The sequence below is a fragment of the Balaenoptera physalus genome, assembly GCF_965194825.1.
Source record: "Balaenoptera physalus genome assembly, chromosome: 12".
In the NCBI taxonomy this organism is placed as follows: domain Eukaryota; kingdom Metazoa; phylum Chordata; class Mammalia; order Artiodactyla; family Balaenopteridae; genus Balaenoptera; species Balaenoptera physalus.
Window position 1 is genome coordinate 29,290,700 of NC_138897.1, and position 18,894 is coordinate 29,309,593.

General features: G+C 40.4%; 1 protein-coding gene across 3 annotated transcripts in view; it reads right to left on the reverse strand.

The window, feature by feature from the left end:
* Positions 1-18,894, reverse strand: part of SETBP1 (SET binding protein 1) — a 407,558-nt gene that overhangs the window by 18,806 nt on the left and 369,858 nt on the right. For all 3 annotated transcript variants that reach the window (XM_082415831.1, XM_082415829.1, XM_082415830.1), the window contains one exon: positions 9,680-9,850. In XM_082415831.1, coding sequence (XP_082271957.1) covers positions 9,680-9,850 — 171 coding nt within the window. The remainder of the gene's footprint in view (positions 1-9,679; positions 9,851-18,894) is intronic.

Consider the following 18,894-nt stretch of genomic DNA (forward strand, 5'->3'; position numbering starts at 1 on the left):
ATCTCAACTCTTCTCTTCCCAGATCATCTTAGTGTCCTCCAACTCCCACATCTCAGTGTCCTAGTGTAATTAAATTACACCTAAGCCAGTATAATCTCCAGTTTTCCATTGAGAAGCTCATCCTGAAAATCCCATAGAACTTCTGAGTGAAGGGAGACATTTATGTGTACAAGTTCCTCCTTCTCTGAATAAACACATATCCATGCACAGATCATCTCAGTGTCCTCTGAACTCCCTTAGTGCCCTTCAGTTGGAAACTAATGATTTCTTGGTTGCTAAATGATAGCTCTGTTAGTATCTGAGATTGTTATTCAATCTAAGTTAAAAATATTACTTGGCCAGGGCTTCCCTGGTAGCGCAGTGGTTGAGAGTCTGCCTGCCAATGCAGGGGACACGAGTTCGAGCCCTGGTCTGGGAAGATCCCACATGCCGCGGAGCAACTGGGCCCGTGAGCCACAACTACTGAGCCTGCGCGTCTGGAGCCTGTGCTCCGCAACAAGAGAAGCCGCGATAGTGAGAGGCCTGCGCACCGCGATGAAGAGTGGCCCCCACTTGCCGCAACTAGAGAAAGCCCTCGCACAGAAACGAAGACCCAACACAGTCATAAATAAATAAATAAAATTAAAAAAAAAAAATATTACTTGGCCATCTCATGTTTTAGAGTCAGGCCTTCCCAAATAGTGTGAAAGTTCTCCTAGGGAAAGAGCTAATCTTTACGTGTATGTATCATTGTGGCAGGTACTTGAAAAATATCTGACAATTTGTAACAAAGCCTTATAGACGTTCCAGTAAGATGAGCTCAATATGAAGCCCTAACAGGTAAAGGGGGGTTTGACTGTGCCCTGAGATAAGGGTATCTGGGGGAGGTAGTGAGGATAAAACTTCTAAAGATAGTTAATGGGTATTATGACCTGAGTCATAACATGACTAAATTATGACTTAACATGATTAAATCCTGGCATGGCATGACTTCATTTTTAACATGAGAGGGGTCATAAAATAGTGATATATTGCTTTGAACATGGAATTGGTGCTGTTTCATTTCTTTCTCACCACTGCCTAAAAAGCAGAAATTATTTTTCCCATTTCACTGGTAAGGAAACCGAGACTCAGAAGTCTAATTTAGACTGTGACTCACCTAAGGAAATGAATTAAGTACTGCAGGCTATGCAGTAACACTGGTCCTTGAATTCCAAATGCAGTTTTCACTTTACATCTGTGTGGTAGCCAGAAAGAGTCCAGGTTTCCTAATTCCTAGCAGGTAATATTTGTAATTCAGTTCACTTCTCTGAGCTCAATTTCCTCAGCTGCAACGTGAAGGGGTTTGCAGAGATCCGTTCTAGTCTATTCTAATCCAGCCTTGTCTAGTCAATTCTAGTTTAAGCAGCAGGAGAAGGAGGCCCCCTGGGAGGTGCTCTGGGATTATTCCAGTGACCCTCAAAGGTAGAGTGGAGAGGGCTGCGGGTGAGTTATACCTCTCTCTGTGTCTTTCTGTGTGTCTCTTTCTCTTTGTCACACCTGTCTATTCTCTCTAAATTCTCTCTCCAGTCTCTTAGACTGACTTACAGTCTGCCTGGACCACTAAAGATCATTCTTAATGACAGTCATTACACAGTTCTTCCATGTTGCCTGAGGGCATTTCCACAGCAATAAGCAGGAAAGACCTTGTCCCCCTTCTCCACAGCTGGGCTCAGTATGCCAACTTCACTGGAACCAAGAAGTTTTTCAAAAACTCTCCATTAATTACAGGAAACCCAAAGCACTGTCCCCTCTTCTCATTAACACAGTTGCTTTCAGTTGCCACTAAATTATCTCACCACCATTAAACCAACAATCTAATTAGACTTCTGGAAATGGAAAAAGCCAATGAATAAAGCGGGCATGCCACTTTCATCTCAAAACTGATCATAAAATATTGTGCCCTTTTGTTTTCGTCCACATAAAATCTGCCCTGGAAGAGTGTCCTTTCATTCTCTCCTATTTATAAAGAGGAGTTTGAATATTTGATATAAAAGGAGTATCTTAACAGAGATTGCTTCATGTTTGGGAGGTTTTATTTCCTGCATTTCTGAGCATGGAGACTCATTACAATAATCGTACCTGACTCCCCCTGAGTGTGATGCCTCACAGCCAAACCTCCTACTGGGTTTCAATGGAGGTGTGAATGATACTATCACTGGGAAGAAGATAAAATGTATTATTATCATTACTCTATTTTTAAGAAGGTCTGACTGTGGCAAGAGGTGGTTGGGAGTATAATCTGTACAAAGCATGCAGAGAAGATAAATTGAGTTAAACTTCTCACAGACATGGCACTTTTTAACCTGTCATTAAACCTTCTGTCTTTCCTAAAATCTCAGCTCTAGAGAGAGAAAAATTAGTTAAGTCCAGTCCAGGCATGTTTGCTGAGTATCTACTATGCACCGAGCACTGCACGAGGTTCTTGACACCCAAATATGATTATATGTTGCTTAATAACAGTGTTCCTGGATTTTGTTTCTCTTGTTTTCATCCCATTGAACCCAAGGTTCTGAGAATTCATGGGATACTCAATACTCATTGAATGGGACAAATCTTAAATAGGAAATGGTTGCTGCCCTCAGGAAATCAATACTCTGAACAGAATGCAAGACTAGCCTATATAAAATAATTAAATTACACCTAGGCCAGTATAATCTCCAGCTTTCCATTGAGAAGCTCATCCTGAAAATCCCATAGAACTTCTGAGTGAAGGGAGACATTTATGTGTACAAATTCCTCCTTCTCTGAATAAACACATACCTATGCACTACACATACCATGCCACATAGGCTGACTCCTTAACTTGAAAATAATCTTCCCTGGAGGATATCCTGGTGGATTAGCCAGGAGCTAGTCTGCCATTACTGAACAGAAGATTCTGGAGGCCCCAGGGGTCCCTTTTGGGTTGCTCCCTCTGCTGAACAGTCTCAGGATGGTTTGCTGTTTCTGGGACTGCCATGGAAAATAAAGGCAAATCATTGCCTCTCAGCTCTAATAAATATCATGCTAGAGTATATGTTTTCATGCACCAGATGGTTTTGTGCAGGAAACAGTTGTTGTTCAGTGCATTTTGATTAATACTTAATGATTAGCTGTTGTTTGCCCACCTCAGTGCTAGGTACTGGGGTTTCAAAGTCAAATAAGACCTGACAATAGGGGAGTGGACAGTGCAGCATGAGACACGGACACTACATTAAATGTAGGGACCAGTGATCAACCAGCTTGTAGGGAGAGGAGCACAGAAGATGTGGTGTCTAACTTGGCCGTGGGGTAATTCTCAAAGTGGGTGTAAGGGAAGCCTTCCTAGAGTTGAAGGCACCTAAGCTGAGTCATGAAGAGTAATCATGAATTAGATATCCAAATAGCTTGAGGAGTGGGTGAAGGAGACAGGAACATTCCAGGGTGGAAAATAGGTAATAGCAATAACAATAACAACAACAATAGTAGCAGCAACAATAGCACAAATTTGCTGAACTCTTCCTATGTGTCAGTCACTCTGCTAAGATTTTTCACAAGGATTACCTCATTTATTCCTCACCACAATCCTCTACACTGGGTGGCATGCTTTTCTCCATTTCATAGGTGTGAACACTGAGGACTGAACACCCAGCTGCTTTAGTGCAGTATTGAACTTCCAATGCAGGTGATTGGAAGCAAGAACACATGTGTTCAACTAGAGCACCACACGGCCCACAAGTGGTGTCAAGAAAAATGAGCCAAAACTTAGAAACAAGACAAATGGAAGGGTGCATGTCCTTGTGGAGTCTTAGTGTCATCTTACAGGGGATTCACTATCCACTACTAATTAAGCCCCAGATTCTGCCAGGTAATATATTAACTTGTAGGTTTTTGCCCAGAAAATATGCAAATGATTTCTTTCCAGTAGAAAAGATAAGCCCAGAGGTTATAGTTTTATTGTCCATTAGGACATTAACTGAACAATCTTGCTTGGCATTCTTTCTCTAACGCCTACATTCCTGTAATGCCCTTTTCTTCTAGTTCTAATTCTTTTTGGACCAGCTATATCACCATGTTGGTTTCCTCATTAAAGAGTTGAATGAATCCTTGACATGAGTTTTTAGTTTTTTGCAAATTACACTCTGACAGTGGGGATTCCAAAGGAGTTTGGTGCTGGCTGACATTTCCAAGGAGATGGGCCCAGATTCTGGAGAATTTGGTGCTTCTTGGGGATGTCTGCAGCCTTAGCCACGGAACAGCTCAGCTTTTCCAGGATGTCCAGTTTAAATCAGAAAAGAGCTTATTTTCTCCTTTTCGGGCAAAAAAATTGGAAGTTTTTCAGAAGGCCTTTGGTGTGATGGGGTCTTCAGGGAAGCACGGAAGTTTGCAACCCTGCTGGGTCTCTTCATGGCCCAGAGCTAAAGCGAGAGGGCTCATCAAGAACCTCATGTTCAGTAGAGCTCGATAGGCAAACAGAGTGATTCTGTGCTGCTTCAAGGTGGCCCGGTAGGTAGCATTTTTCAGACAATTTGAATGATTTGTGTTTAAAATAAAGCTTCATTTTCTCTAGATCTTTTTGAACTTTTTCTATTGTATATTTTAAGTGATAAATCTGGACTTAGAGAAATTTATTTTACAACTTGATGACTTCTTTGGTTTGTAAACTTATGGCTCTTGGATGTTTCAAATCCTATTAACTTGCACATTCATTTGCTCTATTTTGGTTCTTTTGGAAAGACAAGACTTTTGGCTGAATCTACCCATTATTTTGGTTAGGAACTTCAGATCATGATACCACACAGGACAAAAAATAAATAAATAAATTACTTTACAATTCTGAAATTCCTGTTCACTGCTTTTTGCATTTGTACCTGGATATCATTTCATCTTTTTGGGTCCCTCTCCATAAATGGCAGCTGGTTAACAGAAAAGTCAGGCATCCTAGAATTTGGGAGTTAGAAGCAATTTTCATGATCATTTTTGCTCCAGCTACTAGAATGCTGGATTTCATTCTGATTCCATTAGAATTAAGAATTCACTCTTTAATTTGTAAAGGTAATTTTTTAAGCTTAAAGTTTGGCATCTTGATTACAGGTATCAGCCAGTTCTGATCGGGCTGATAGTTTGGTTTCATAACGAAATGGTTTACCTAATATGTCTTTGCTTTTAGAAGCAAAGTGTCTGACTTGTGAAATTTAAATATTTTCACTTACTCTGATAGTTTTAAACAGGGCAGATGACACAGTTTGAGAGAATAATATATTAGCCTTGATACGAAACAGATACAAACTATAAAGTAAGAGCTGTGCTTCCTCCGCTGCCCTTGTCATCTCTAACAGGGCTACACCTTGAGCAGGTGAGATTTGGTGATAGCAACCCTGAGACATATCTTTTTTCCTACTTGGATTTAAGATGAGAGACTATCAGTGTGTGTGTGTGTGTGTGTGTGTGTGTGTGTGTGTGAGAGAGAGAGAGAGAGAGAGAGAAAACAAGAAAGAAATGCTTTCCTGTTTGCTTGCTTTTCCATTACTACTACTCTAGACTTTTCAGAGTCTTTGCAGAACCAAAGAAATTTTTTTTTTCTTGGTGTTTTATGAAGTTCCTACAAAATTTGTAATTCACTTAACAATATAGTCTCATCTTAAATATCAATACAAAGTGTGTGGGGGGGGGCATGTTTCAGTAGTAAAATCATGCACTCTCTACATATCGCATAACCTCCCTGAGAAGTTACTTCAATGTGTAGAAGATCAGAAAAATAAGGCTGACTTATTCAGGTACAGATTATCTGGTGTGGTTATTCAGTCATTATTGGGACAGTGCAATGGAAGTTATTTCAAATTATGCATCATTTTGAACAAACTTTATTGAAGCTTTCACTGCGTTAGCCCTAATTACTCACAATAATGATGCAGTGCTCCCTTGAACCAGACCTCCTTTGTTGTGCCAGGGGACTGCAGCTGATCAATGGCTATTGAGCAGTTTGATCACGAAGGCTGAACTGCTTGAGCACCAGTGGCAGCCACTGCCTTCCCTCCCTCCCAGTAGCTCACAGACTGACATGTTCTCAGTCTGGCCACCCTCTCCTGCAGCTCCTCTTCTGTGTCTTCCTCCAAATCAATAACTTCATAATCAGCATGACTCTCAGACTCGGAGAAGCTAAAAAATTGCCTTAAATAAACAAAAATATACATACACACACACGCACGAGCTAGAAAAAACATATTTTTAAGCCTTTGACCCACATTCATTTCTTCCACATTATAATGTTTATAAAATAAGGTGGGAAACCTTCCTTTCTTTTTTTCTTTTACCAAAGATTACCTGTTTGAAAAAATACCATTAGGATATAGACTGATCAATTATTTGGCAAGTATTTACCAACAGCTTATCACATGTCTGTCAAAGATTTTTCCATTTGCTTGTTAAGCAGTTCCAATATCAAGCATGTTTTTCTCAGACGTCTCCCATCTTGTTTGGTACGGAATAAACACACAGCTACTGCCTCGTAATCATTCATTTCACTTAGTGATTATTTATTGAGCATCTACTATGTGTCAGGAACTGTACTAGATACCTTAGTTTACATTATTTTAAAATAAAAGTAATTTCAAATTAATTGAATTATTTTAGTATTTAAAAAACTCAATAGGGAATTCCCTGGCAGTCCAGTGGTTAGGACTCTGCACTTCCACTGTCGAGGGCACAGGTTAGATCCCTGGTCGGGGAACTAAGATCCCGTATGTTGTGAGGCGTGGCCAAAAAAAAAAAAAAAAAAAAACTCAATAAAAGATTTCTTAAATTAATTTTGCTTTATAAGCCACTTAATTTTACTCTTCTTTCCTTTATCTTCTCTGCACTTGTCTGGGTCTTCAAAACCACTCTGTAGAAATGACGACCTATTGAAAAATGTTGATTTCTTTATATGGCCAGAAGTAATTCTAAATTACCTTACTTATAGTGAAAGATGGGACTCTAAAGAAAACAACAATTAAGTGAGTTGTCTCATCAGAAATATGTATGATTAATGTACAAGCACCCAATTGAATGAAATCAAACCCAGAACCTATTTATTAACTACCTTCTGTATGCCTGACTCTGCTTAAAGCATCACATTATGAGTTTCACTCACTGTTCTCTAAAAGAAGTAGGAGTCCGTAATTAGGGAGAAAGAAATCTGCCTTTGCTACTGTTGGGCCTATGATAGAAATGAGATTCCACTGGAAATCAGGCAGTAAATCAAGAAATTTGGGTTCCAATCCAACTGCATGACCTCAGGCAAATCTCTGAATCTCAGAAGCATCAATTTCTTCACGTGTGAAACGGGGTATTGGGCATGAGCCCAGGCTGTGCGACCCTAACTCTCTTAGGTTTGTGGGAAGACGTTTGTCTGTGGGGAGTGGAATCTCAGGAAGGTCTGGCCTTCAGCACCTGGAGTAGATCTTTAGCCTGTTTTCCCACAAAAGTTCTGCTCAGCAGCCTAAGATCCGGAAATGGACCAAATCTGTGAAACTCTCATGAGGGTCTCATTTGAGCATTGCCAAAAATAAACAGCCCATTCCTACATCCTGAAACAGGAGAGCTTTGGCTCAGCTCTGATTACCAGAGAGGCAGGTTTAAAAGTTTAATACCCACCTGTTTCTACGCCCATTTGGCATATTTGTAAATTATTGAACGCAAATAGAGGAGGCAAGCCCGTAGAAGCTTGGGATCCCAAGAATGTGTTCTCTCACACAGCATGGAAAAAGTTCAGGGAAGGAAAATAGGGGATCACCTGCCTTTTGCCTCTGGGAAATACCTGTGCTTGGCAAGCAAAGGCGGAAACATGCAGGCTAATTTTTAAATCCATAAAGGGAGGTCAAGGGAGGCCTCCAGAGCTTAACCGACAGGGTTGAGTAAGCAGTTATCTGGGTGGGTATGCAGACCTTGGCCCAAATCTTTTCCTCCAGACAAGTGATGAATTCCCAGAGTTCCAGGCATGGCAGCAGTGCCCACTTCTCGGACTCCCTCCACAGGTGCCCTCCCATAAAGGTGCTGCAAGTCTCAGGGGAAGCTTCTTCCCCTTTCCTCTGTGACTCTCCTCCTAGGACCTCTCCTTGTTCTCATTGCTGGCATCGTTTACCTGGCATTTCCATAAAAAAACTTTTCATTTCACACCTAACATGTGAAAGATGTTAATATTCTTGATCATATTTGAGAGATGATCCCGTTTCTTCAGAGCAAGATTTCCCAAGTGCCTGGGAAGAATACCATTTCCAAGAGATGTTAAGAGCTATTCCCAGAAAAATGAGTTTTGTGGTCAGGTAAGGCCATGAAATTCTGTGTCTCACCCTCCTGGAACCTCACAATGCACATTGGTCAATTAAAAGCTCAGAAAAACCCTGCAGAAAGGAAGCAGATGCAGTGTAGCATTCCTCACACTCACCTAACTATGAAAACATTTATCACAAAACACCTACCAATATTTTGTGAAACTCAATTTGGGAAGTGTCATTCCAAATATTTCTTTCTGTTATTTCAGTTGGGCTCATTTTCTAATTACCAATGGTCTCCATGAAGGAGGTAGGTATGTAGCTGAGTTCTCTGCTTAAAGCAAACTGCTGAATTAGAAGATGAGTTTAGGCGAATATCAATAATGAGTGTCTTCTTGGGCTTCTAATCATAATAGGCATTTGTAAATACTGCAATATGCTTAACATTTACCAGTGCATCAATTCAACACATTTTATGGAATGTGCCATCACTCTGTGTGCCATGAAGATAGCAAGAATCTAAATCATGGATTCTATCTCTGAAGTACATACAATTCTGTCATGAGAGAGAAGAAGTTAAATAGAAGCATTTCTCGTGTAGTCTACAAGTGGGTGGTAAATGCATGGCAGAGACACTGGATGCTACAGGCATTCAGAGGAGGTGTGACTCCCTGGGCCTTGAAGATCTGTGAGATGTGAATAGAACCGAGTAAGGCTGTCCTAAAGAAAGGTGTTAAGCCAAGTCAAGGCCTTCCTTCCTGGCAGTAGGGATGAGCGCGGCAAACTGGGGTTGGTGCACAGGACTGCTGGGAGGTGATGTGGGGAGTAGCGGAAGGCAGAGCATATGGGATGTCTGAGTAAGGCGCTTGTACTTTATAAACTGCCAGTGAGGAGTCTGGTGACTATTGAGGAATTCATGACATCATGAGCTAGAATGAATCAAGTCCTCAGGGAAACTCTGATTACCATCTCCCAACCATGGTGAGCATAGGAGGTAGTGAAATGCAGTGGTTGAGAGCATGGGTCTTGGATCTGAGTTGGAATTCTGAGTGTCCACAGGTTCCTGGGGCAAGTTTCCTTCCCATTAGCTTCCTCTTCTGGAATGAAGACACATGTATATTTATTTCACAGAGTTATTTTATGAGTTACATGAGATATATAAGGTCCTATATGCAGAGACTAGTAGTTACTAAGGCTTGATAAAGAGTGATTAATACTGTTACTACTACTCACTGACCTTTGCCTCCAGGTTCTGAGATGATCTCCTTCCTTTCTTAGACCTTCTCCCACTTGAAAACTCCAATGCTGAAACAGCTCACATGCTCAGTGTCCGCAGGAGGTTGGCTGAAGACAGAACTCTTACCTGTACTTAGCAGCAGCACATTCCCAGAGGGCCTTCTCCATGCCCACCTTCCCTGGGGTGAACCCAAAGCATCTGAAGTGCTCACCTGCATCTGATGTTGCTGCAGATGCAGCAAGGAGAGATAACACTGGGGCTGGTGGGATTGCAACACTGTCCACTGCAGCTGGCTTCTTCCTGGTCATCATGGTGGACGCTGAGCCCTCATTCTTACTATGTGCTGCTGTTTGGTCCACTTTTAAGTGGGGACTTGGTATCCCTAAAGAAAATAACCCCAAAGCCTGCAGTTACTTTAAAGAAATAGGAAGACAGACAACATAAAATCTGAAAGTGACCTGAAGAAATCATCAAATGATCTGACCTCCTTCTGGTGCAAGAATGACATTTTAGAATGTTTAAAGGAAACAAAACAAAACAAATTAGCAGCATGACTGGTTTTGGTTTTGTGGCTGAGGTTAGTGGTGACAACATTCCAGGTGGCCTGCCTGAAAGTGGGGGTCGGGGCACAGGCCTAATGAAGCAGTGTAAGCCATCATGCACGCTTTACCTTCCATGGATCAAGAAGCCTGTCTTTACAGAGGTTTTGGTGTGCAGAGCATGGAGGGGAGAAGTTGACCCCACCTTAGTGAGGCTTCTCATCTCATCCAGCTAGGAAGACAAGACTAAATGAAAAGGAAAATCTGGGCAACAAGTATGGGCAGGCCTGTGTGTTATTCATTCCAAGTGCCTGGGGAGTTCTCAGGAGGCAGGGATTTGTGTGGGAAGAAGTAAGGAAAGGCTTCCCAGAGCTCATGCTAGAGCAGCAAGGTCGAAGGAAAGGCATTCCCAGTGCTGAGAAGAGTGTCTGCTAAATCATGGGTGAGGAATGAAGATGATTCAGACAAGAGGCCGGCCTTCTGGAGGCAGGAGATGCCCTGTGGGGACTGGTGTGTCACAACAGTGACTGGGCCAAGTAAGAGCTGAACTTGGGGGCCTTTGAGTGTCTGGTCATAATAGTCACAACTTTTTGATGCTGAAAAGCCTGGGTAGACTCTTATGAGGTGCCTCTGAAAGGGCCTGGAAATTTACTACATAACACATTATAAGAACTGTTCTGGAGCCTTGTTTGCTGGGCTCAAATCCCGGCCCTCTTACTTTTCAGCTGTGTGATCATGAGCAAGTTACTTAACCTCTCCAAGCTTCAAGCTTCCTTAACTGTGCAGATGGGATGGAACTGCATTACCTCATAGGGGTGGTTGGGGGCATCCATGATCAATCAAAATAAAGGGCCTAGAACAGTGTCTGGCACATAGTTCATGCTATATAATTGTTTCCTGTTATGATTATTCCTATTATACTGCTATCACTATTATAACCTGCTCCTCAGGCCAAACGGAAACCAGTCAACAAAGGCTCAGTTCTCTTCCCTGACATGACCAAGGATTTCTGGACACCTTGTACATCCCTAGCTGCAAAACAAGTCACTCTCCCACTCATCCAAACATAAGTTCAGAAGCTGGAGGTGTCTGAATCCATGTCAAAGGGTCATCTACTCAGAATTTCTTTATTTGTAGGCTACATGCCACTGGTAGCAACAACATGAAACAGGCCATATCACGGTAGTTCCTGCCCTTTTTTCGCATCTCAACCAACTTGAGTGACACAGCTCACCTCCACTGAGATCTGCTCACTTTGGCCTAATGGCAGCCCTGTGAAGCATGTAGTGTGGAGGTTACTCTTTTCTTACTTTTATAGATGAGGACAACATATTTCTGAAATGTTAAGAGATAACTTACTAAACTTACTAAACTCATACAGCTCTTAATGTCAGAGCTCAAAGTTTTCAAGCAGCCAGATGCTAAACTCAGGGATCATCTTGGTCTACCTTACCATCTTCCAACTTCTGCCCATGACCTGGTCTACCAACAGCATGCTTCACACTGAGGACACAGAGGGCCTATATCACACCTGGAAAAGGCACCTGTAACCACCTAAGGAAGAAATGCAACAACTTTCATTTACCGTCTACTACCTTCCTCCTACTCTCCATCCCGATCTCTGAAACCTCCACTTGAGGTGCTGTAAATAAAAATAAATTTTTCTTTTTTGATTTCGTATTTCATAGCGTTTGACTATGGGAGTGGACAAACATCAAATTCTATGACAGAGAGACTGCAAGGCACAACCATCAAGAAATCAGGAGGTGCAGCAAACACGTACATGATCCCCGGATGATGCCCGCTTGTAAAATATTCAGGTGTGCCAGGAATACACAAGGTATACACATGCAGTATATGTAAAATGCAAACAGAATCTTCTGCAAGGAGATACATCCAAATAGTTAACCATGGTTATTCTGAGGAAGGAGAGCACAGGGGAGATTAGTGAGGGAGTTTTTACTTTTGCTCCTTAGCCTTCTTTATTGTTAATATTTTTTAAACCACAAACATATATTAAACTCTTTTTCCATTAACAAAATAAGCATAGTTTGGAAAGAATCTAGAAGTCTATCAGAGTATGGTCATCTGGGTAGACTGACTGATGTGCTAGAATAGTGGGCTGCTAACAAATCTGCAATGGGATAGCAGGCCTGAGTCTGATAAGAATTCCCCACCGTGGTACTCCACGCCACCCTGGCCCTGTTCCTGTCAAATGGATGCAGGCGTCCTTTGCACAGCACACCTCCGGAACTCTAAGCTGCCAGAGTTCTATTGGATAACAGCTCCTTTGGAAAAACTCCCTGATCTGTCTGTCCTCTTTGTACCTGTGGACACAGGTGGGACAGGGAGTTCTTTGCTCATATTATTATATGTGCAGGGAATGAACCATAAACAGGATTAGCAGGCAGATATTTAGCTCTCACACAGGAACACAGTGATTTCAAGCCATTTTAGCTGTACTCCTTTTCATGCAAATGTTCACAATCCACATCATTCCCTTAAAGCAGATCTGATCACACCTCTATCGGGTGTACTTTGCTACTCAAGTGTTTATGGTACAGAATAAGTTAAAAGTAATAAGATGACACTTAAAACACTCTACAATTCAGATTGTCACTCTTTAGCTATCTTGAAAACCCTAGATAATTTAGGATTTTCTAGATTATAGTACTGTTTGCCAGTTGCCGTCCAATGAATTTGAAAACAAATTGAAAAAAAAAATCCTGATGTTTGCTCAGGCATTTTTCAGTTTTGAAAGGATTAGGGAAACAATCCCAGAAGTAGTATATGTGGGCAAGAATATTAGATAAACGTTAAACAAAGGCTAATATAACAGTACTTGTAATGCATAAACTCTGTCTGAGAGCAGAGGTCTCAGGAGACTGGAATGGGTGACTTCTTGGGAGAGAGCATTGGGCAGGCTGGCCACTGGAAGCCTTTGTTTCTCTTCATTCCAGGTGGCAGCTGATGCTCCATGGAGAGGTACCCAAAGGACCAGAGGAACATGAAACAGTTCAGAACCAAGTTCTCACAAATGCTCAGTGATGGTAGAGTGGTGGGATATTTGGCAAGTTCCTTCCCAGAATGGGCCTGGCTGCTCTCTCCATAGGAGGAAGATTTTTGAGGCTGGAGATCAATCATAAAGAAACCCAGATTCAGCAATGTACTGACTGGACCACTGAGATGTGGCACTGCTGTTTACACGGGGGCATGAGGAAAAGCAAGGATGGCTTTGATCTGGGAAAGGATCACTATGTCAAATTCGGACAGCAGACTGTATGGAGAGCACACTTGGTAGATGTGTTCAGAGGATCACCAAACCCCAACACAGGACAAATTGTATTGAGGCTTGCATATCTGGAGGCCAGTACATTTTTAAAGGAGGAAATAACAATGCTAATAACTTTGTGGATCCAACATCTGTTCATAATTAAGACAGAGAAGCCAAAAGGAAATAAAAAAAAGTTAAACCTATATGAAAACATTCTACTATAACCTGTAGACCTCTATTGATAATTTTTTAAAAAACTCTTTGAAACTGTGCAGTAGCCTATCGAGGGACAGTCACTCATTTTCAAAGGTAATTTCTCATAGACCGCTTATCCTCTTGAACCTCTACCTGCACACCGTGTTTTCATTAGAGACTTGATTTATGGATTCCACCTCCTTTGACGCAGAAGCTGACTTCCTGTTGCCTTGGTTACTTGGAGCTCAGTTCAAGGTTAAAGTACACCCAAATCAGAATCAGTGGCAGGCGCTGCATCTAGCGGCCAGGTTATTGACTGCCCCAGGATGTGGAAAGGTCAGAGAAAAAGCACTGTTTACTGCCTTAAGGGTGAGTCAATATTGAGTCAATAGTTTCGATATTTTGATTCTGTTTCTTCCGAAGTAGTAGTTTCTGTTCAATTACCTCTTCCCCAGGTTGCTCAAGGTTACAGGGGTCATGGAGGAAAAGCAGGGTCTGTGGTGGCTGACTTTCCCAGGATATCTTTAATGAGCTCTGTGACCTTGGATAATAAAAACCAGCCTCACCATAGAGTAATTTGTATGTTGCTCTAGGTTTGTAAAGTTAGTTATCTACTTATCTCATTTTCTCTATGGGGAAACAAACAAACAAACAAACCTTTGTGGGACAGTTATTATTTACTCCTTTTTTCTAGATGAGAAACTGGAGGTTCAAGGACGTCAGACAACTCATCTAAAATCACACAGCTGATAAGAAGTGGTAAGAAATAGATCCTAAATCCCGATTGAGTCCTCATCTCATAGTTTCTTTAAAATAAAGGGGCTGATAAAATCATCATCCAGGGATCACATAATTCATTTTGTAATATCCACTACAGAAAGCAGTATATCTGGAAAATACTATGCAATTATTTTAGGTTTAATTAAAATTTTAATTCTAAGATTGCAAATGCAGATGTTTCCTGGAGACAAAACTTAGGATGGCATAGTGAGAGAGGCTGACACCAGTGGGGTGGTTAGTTCCTTCTGTCACTTTCCTGGCCCTTTCACTGTAGAATGCAGTGCTTGTCATGGACTGAGAGGCATGTTTTGTTGAGCACTCAGTGGCTTTTAATCTTGCAAAGAGCAATGACATGCATTATGCTATTTGCCCCTTGCATCATCCCTGTGGATGACAAGAGGCAGATGGTGACACTCCAAATTCACAAATAAGAAAACCAAGGCACAGAGGACCAGGTGATGTGCCCAAGCTCACATATCACAAGTGCGAAGAAAGTGGTGCTGAAATCCATGCCTCTTGACTCAGTTCAATGTTCTTTTCTGTCCCATGACACATTGACGTTTGGGCAAACCAGTAGATAATATATTTTTCACAAGAGGAAACTCATATTGAAAACTTGATTATAATTCCTTTTCTCATATATTGGCTGTCTGCTCGAATTCTCCCATTGCTATTTTTTCTTGTTTGCAAATGAACTTCAACCATGGTAATAAGGGGATATATACGTTACAGAATAAAGTGAATCAAGAAATAGACACACTTGTCAGAGGGCAGACAGCAGAAGCAAGAAGAACTACAATCCTGCAGCCTGTGGAATGAAAACCACATTCACAGAAAGATAGATAAAATGAAAGGCAGAGGACTATGTATCAGATGAAGGAACAAGATAAAACCCCAGAAAAACAACTAAATGAAGTGGAGATAGGCAACCTTCCAGAAAAAGAATTGAGAATAATGATAGTGAAGATGATCCAGGACCTTGGAAAAAGAATGGAGGCAAAGATCGAGAAGATGCAAGAAATGTTTAATAAAGACCTAGAAGAATTAAAGAACAAACAAACAGAGATGAACAATACAATAACTGAAATGAAAAATACACTAGAGGGAAGCAATAGCAGAATAACTGAGGCAGAAGAACAGATAAGTGAGCTGGAAGACAGAATGGTGGAATTCACAGCTGTGGAACAGAATAAAGAAAAAGGAATGAAAAGAAATGAAGAGAGCCTAAGAGACCTCTGGGACAACATTACATGCACGAACATTCGCATTATAGGGGTCCCAGAAGGAGAAGAGAGAGAGAAAGGACCCAAGAAAATATCTGAAGAGTTCATAGTTGAAAACTTCCCTAACATGGGAAAGGAAATAGCCACCCAAGTCCAGGAAGCACAGAGAGTCCCAGGCAGGATAAACCCAAGGAGAAACATGCCAAGACACATAGTAATCAAACTGACAAAAATTAAAGACAAAGAAAAATTATTAAAAGCAACAAGGGAAAAATGACAAATAACATACAAGGGAACTCCCATAAGGTGAACAGCTGATTTCTCAGCAGAAACACTACAAGCCAGAAGGGAGGGGCATGATATATTTAAAGTGATGAACGGGAAGAACCTACAACCAAGATTACTCTATCCGGCAAGGATCTTACTCAGATTCGATGGAGAAATCAAAAGTTTTACAGACAAGCAAAAGCTACGAGAATTCATCACCACCAAACCAGCTCTACAACAAATGCTAAAGGAACGTCTCTAAGTGGGAAACACAAGAAAAGAAAATGACCTACAAAAACAGACCCAAAACAATTAAGGAAATGGTAATAGGAACATACATATTGATAATTACCTTAAATGTGAATGGATTAAATGCTCCAACCAAAAGACACAGGCTTGCTGAATGGATACAAAAACAAGACCCATATATATGCTGTCTACAAGAGACCCACTTCAGACCTAGGGACACATACAGACTGAAAGTGAGGGGATGGAAAAAGATATTCCATGCGAATGGAAATCAAAAGAAAGCTGGAGTAGCAATACTCATTTCAGATAAAATAGACTTTAAAGTAAAGAATGTTACAAGGGACAAGGAAGGACAATACATAATGATCAAGGGATCAATCCAAGAAAAACATATAACAATTATAAATATATATGCACCCAACATAGGAGCACCTCAATACATAAGGCGAATGCTAACAGCTACAAAAGAGGAAATCGACAGTAACACAATAATAGTGGGGGACGTTAACACCTCACTTACACCAATAGAGAGATCATCCAGACAGAAAATTAATAAGGAAACACAAGCTTTAAATGACACAATAGACCAGATAGATTTAATTGATATTTATAGGACATTCCATCCGAAAACAGCAGATTACACTTTCTTTTCAAGTGCATACGGAACATTCTCCAGGGTAGATCACATCTTGGGTCACAAATCAAGCCTCAGTACATTTAAGAAAATTGAAATCATATCAAGCAACTTTTCTGACCACATTGCTATGAGATTAGAAATAAATTACAGGGAAAAAAATGTAAAAAACACAAACACATGGAGGTTAAACAATATGCTACTAAATAACCAAGTAGTCACTGAAGAAATCAAAGAGGAAATCAAAAAATACGTAGAGACAAATGACAATGAAAACACGACAATCCAAAACCTATGGGATGCAGCAAAAGCAGTTCTAAGAGGGAAGTATATAGCAATACAATCCTACCTCAAGAAATGAGAAAAATCTCATATAAACAACCTAACTTTACACCTAAAGTAATTAGAGAAAGAAGAACAAACAAAACCCAAACTTAGTAGAAGGAAAGAAATCATAAAGATCAGAGCAGAAAAAAATGAAATAGAAACAAGAAAACAATAGCAAAGATCAATAAAACCAAAAGCTGGTTCTTTGAGAAGATAAACAAAATTGATAAGCCTTTAGCCAGACTCATCAAGACAAACAGGGAGAGGACTCAAATCAATAAAATTGGAAATGAAAAAGGAGAAGTTACAACGGACACCGCAGAAATACAAAGCATCATAAGAGACTACTACAAGCAACTCTATGCCAATAAAATGAACAACCTGGAAGAAATGGGCAAATTCTTAGAAAGTTATAACCTTCCAAGACTGAACCAGGAAGAAATAGAAAACATGAACAGACAAATCACAAGTAATGAAATTGAAACTGTGATTAAATATCTCCCAACAAACAAAAGTCCAGGACCAGACGGCTGCACAGGTGAATTCTATCAAACATTTAGAGAAGAGCTGACAGCCATCCTTCTCAAACTCTTCCAAAAAGTTGCAGAGGAAGGAACACTCCCAAACTCATTCTACGAGGCCACCACCACCCTGATATCAAAACCAGACAAAGATACTACAAAAAGAGAAAATTACAGACCAATATTACTGATGAATACACATGCAAAAATCCTCAACAAAATACTAGCAAACAAAATCCAACATCACATTAAAAGGATCATACACCATGATCAAGTGGGATTTATCCCAGGGATGCAAGGATTCTTCATTATATGCAAATCCATCAATGTGATACACCATATTAACAGATTGAAGAATAAAAACCATATGATCATCTCAATAGATGCAGAAAAAGCTTTTGACAAAATTCAACACCCATTTATGATAAAAACTCTTCAGAAAGTGGGCATAGAGGGAATCTACCTTAATATAATAAAGGCCATATACAACAAACCCACAGCAAACATCATTCTTAATGGTAAAAAACTGAAAGCATTTTATCTAAGATCAGGAACAAGACAAGGATGTCCACTCTCACCACTCTTATTCAACATAGTCTTGGAAGTCCTAGCCATGGCATTCAGAGAAGAAAAAGAAATAAAAGGAATACAAATTGGAAAAGAAGAAGTAAAACTGTCACCATTTGCAGATGACATGATACTATACATAGAGAATCCTAAAGATGCCACCAGAAAACTACTAGAGCTAATCAAAGATTTTGCTAAAGTTTCAGGATACAAAATTAATGCACAGAAATCTCTTGCATTCCTATACACTAACAATGAAAGATCAGAAAGAGAAATTAAGGAAAAAATCCCATTCACCATTGCAAGAAAAAGAATAAAATACCTAGGAATAAACCTACCTAAGGAGGTAAAAGACCTGTACTCAGAAAACTATAAGACACTGATGAAAGAAATCAAAGATGACACAAACAGATGGATAGATATACGATATTCTTGGATGGGAAGAATCAATATTGTGAAAATGACTATAGGACCCAAAGCAATATACAGATTCAATGCAATCCCTATCAAATTACCAATGGCATTTTTTAGAGAACTAGAACAAAAAATCTTAAAATCTGTATGGGTACACGAAAGACACCGAATAGACAAAACAATCTTGAGGGAAAAAAAATGGAGCTGGAGGAATCAGACTCCCTGACTTCAGACTATACTACAAAGCTACAGTAATCAAGACAATATGATACTGGCACAAAAACAGAAATACAGATCAATGAAACGGGATAGAAAGCCCAGAGATAAACCCACGCACCTATGGTCAACTAATCTATGACAAAAGAGGCAAGGATATACAGTGGAGCAAAGACAGTCTCTTCAGTAAGTGGTGCTGGGAAAACTGGACAGCTACATA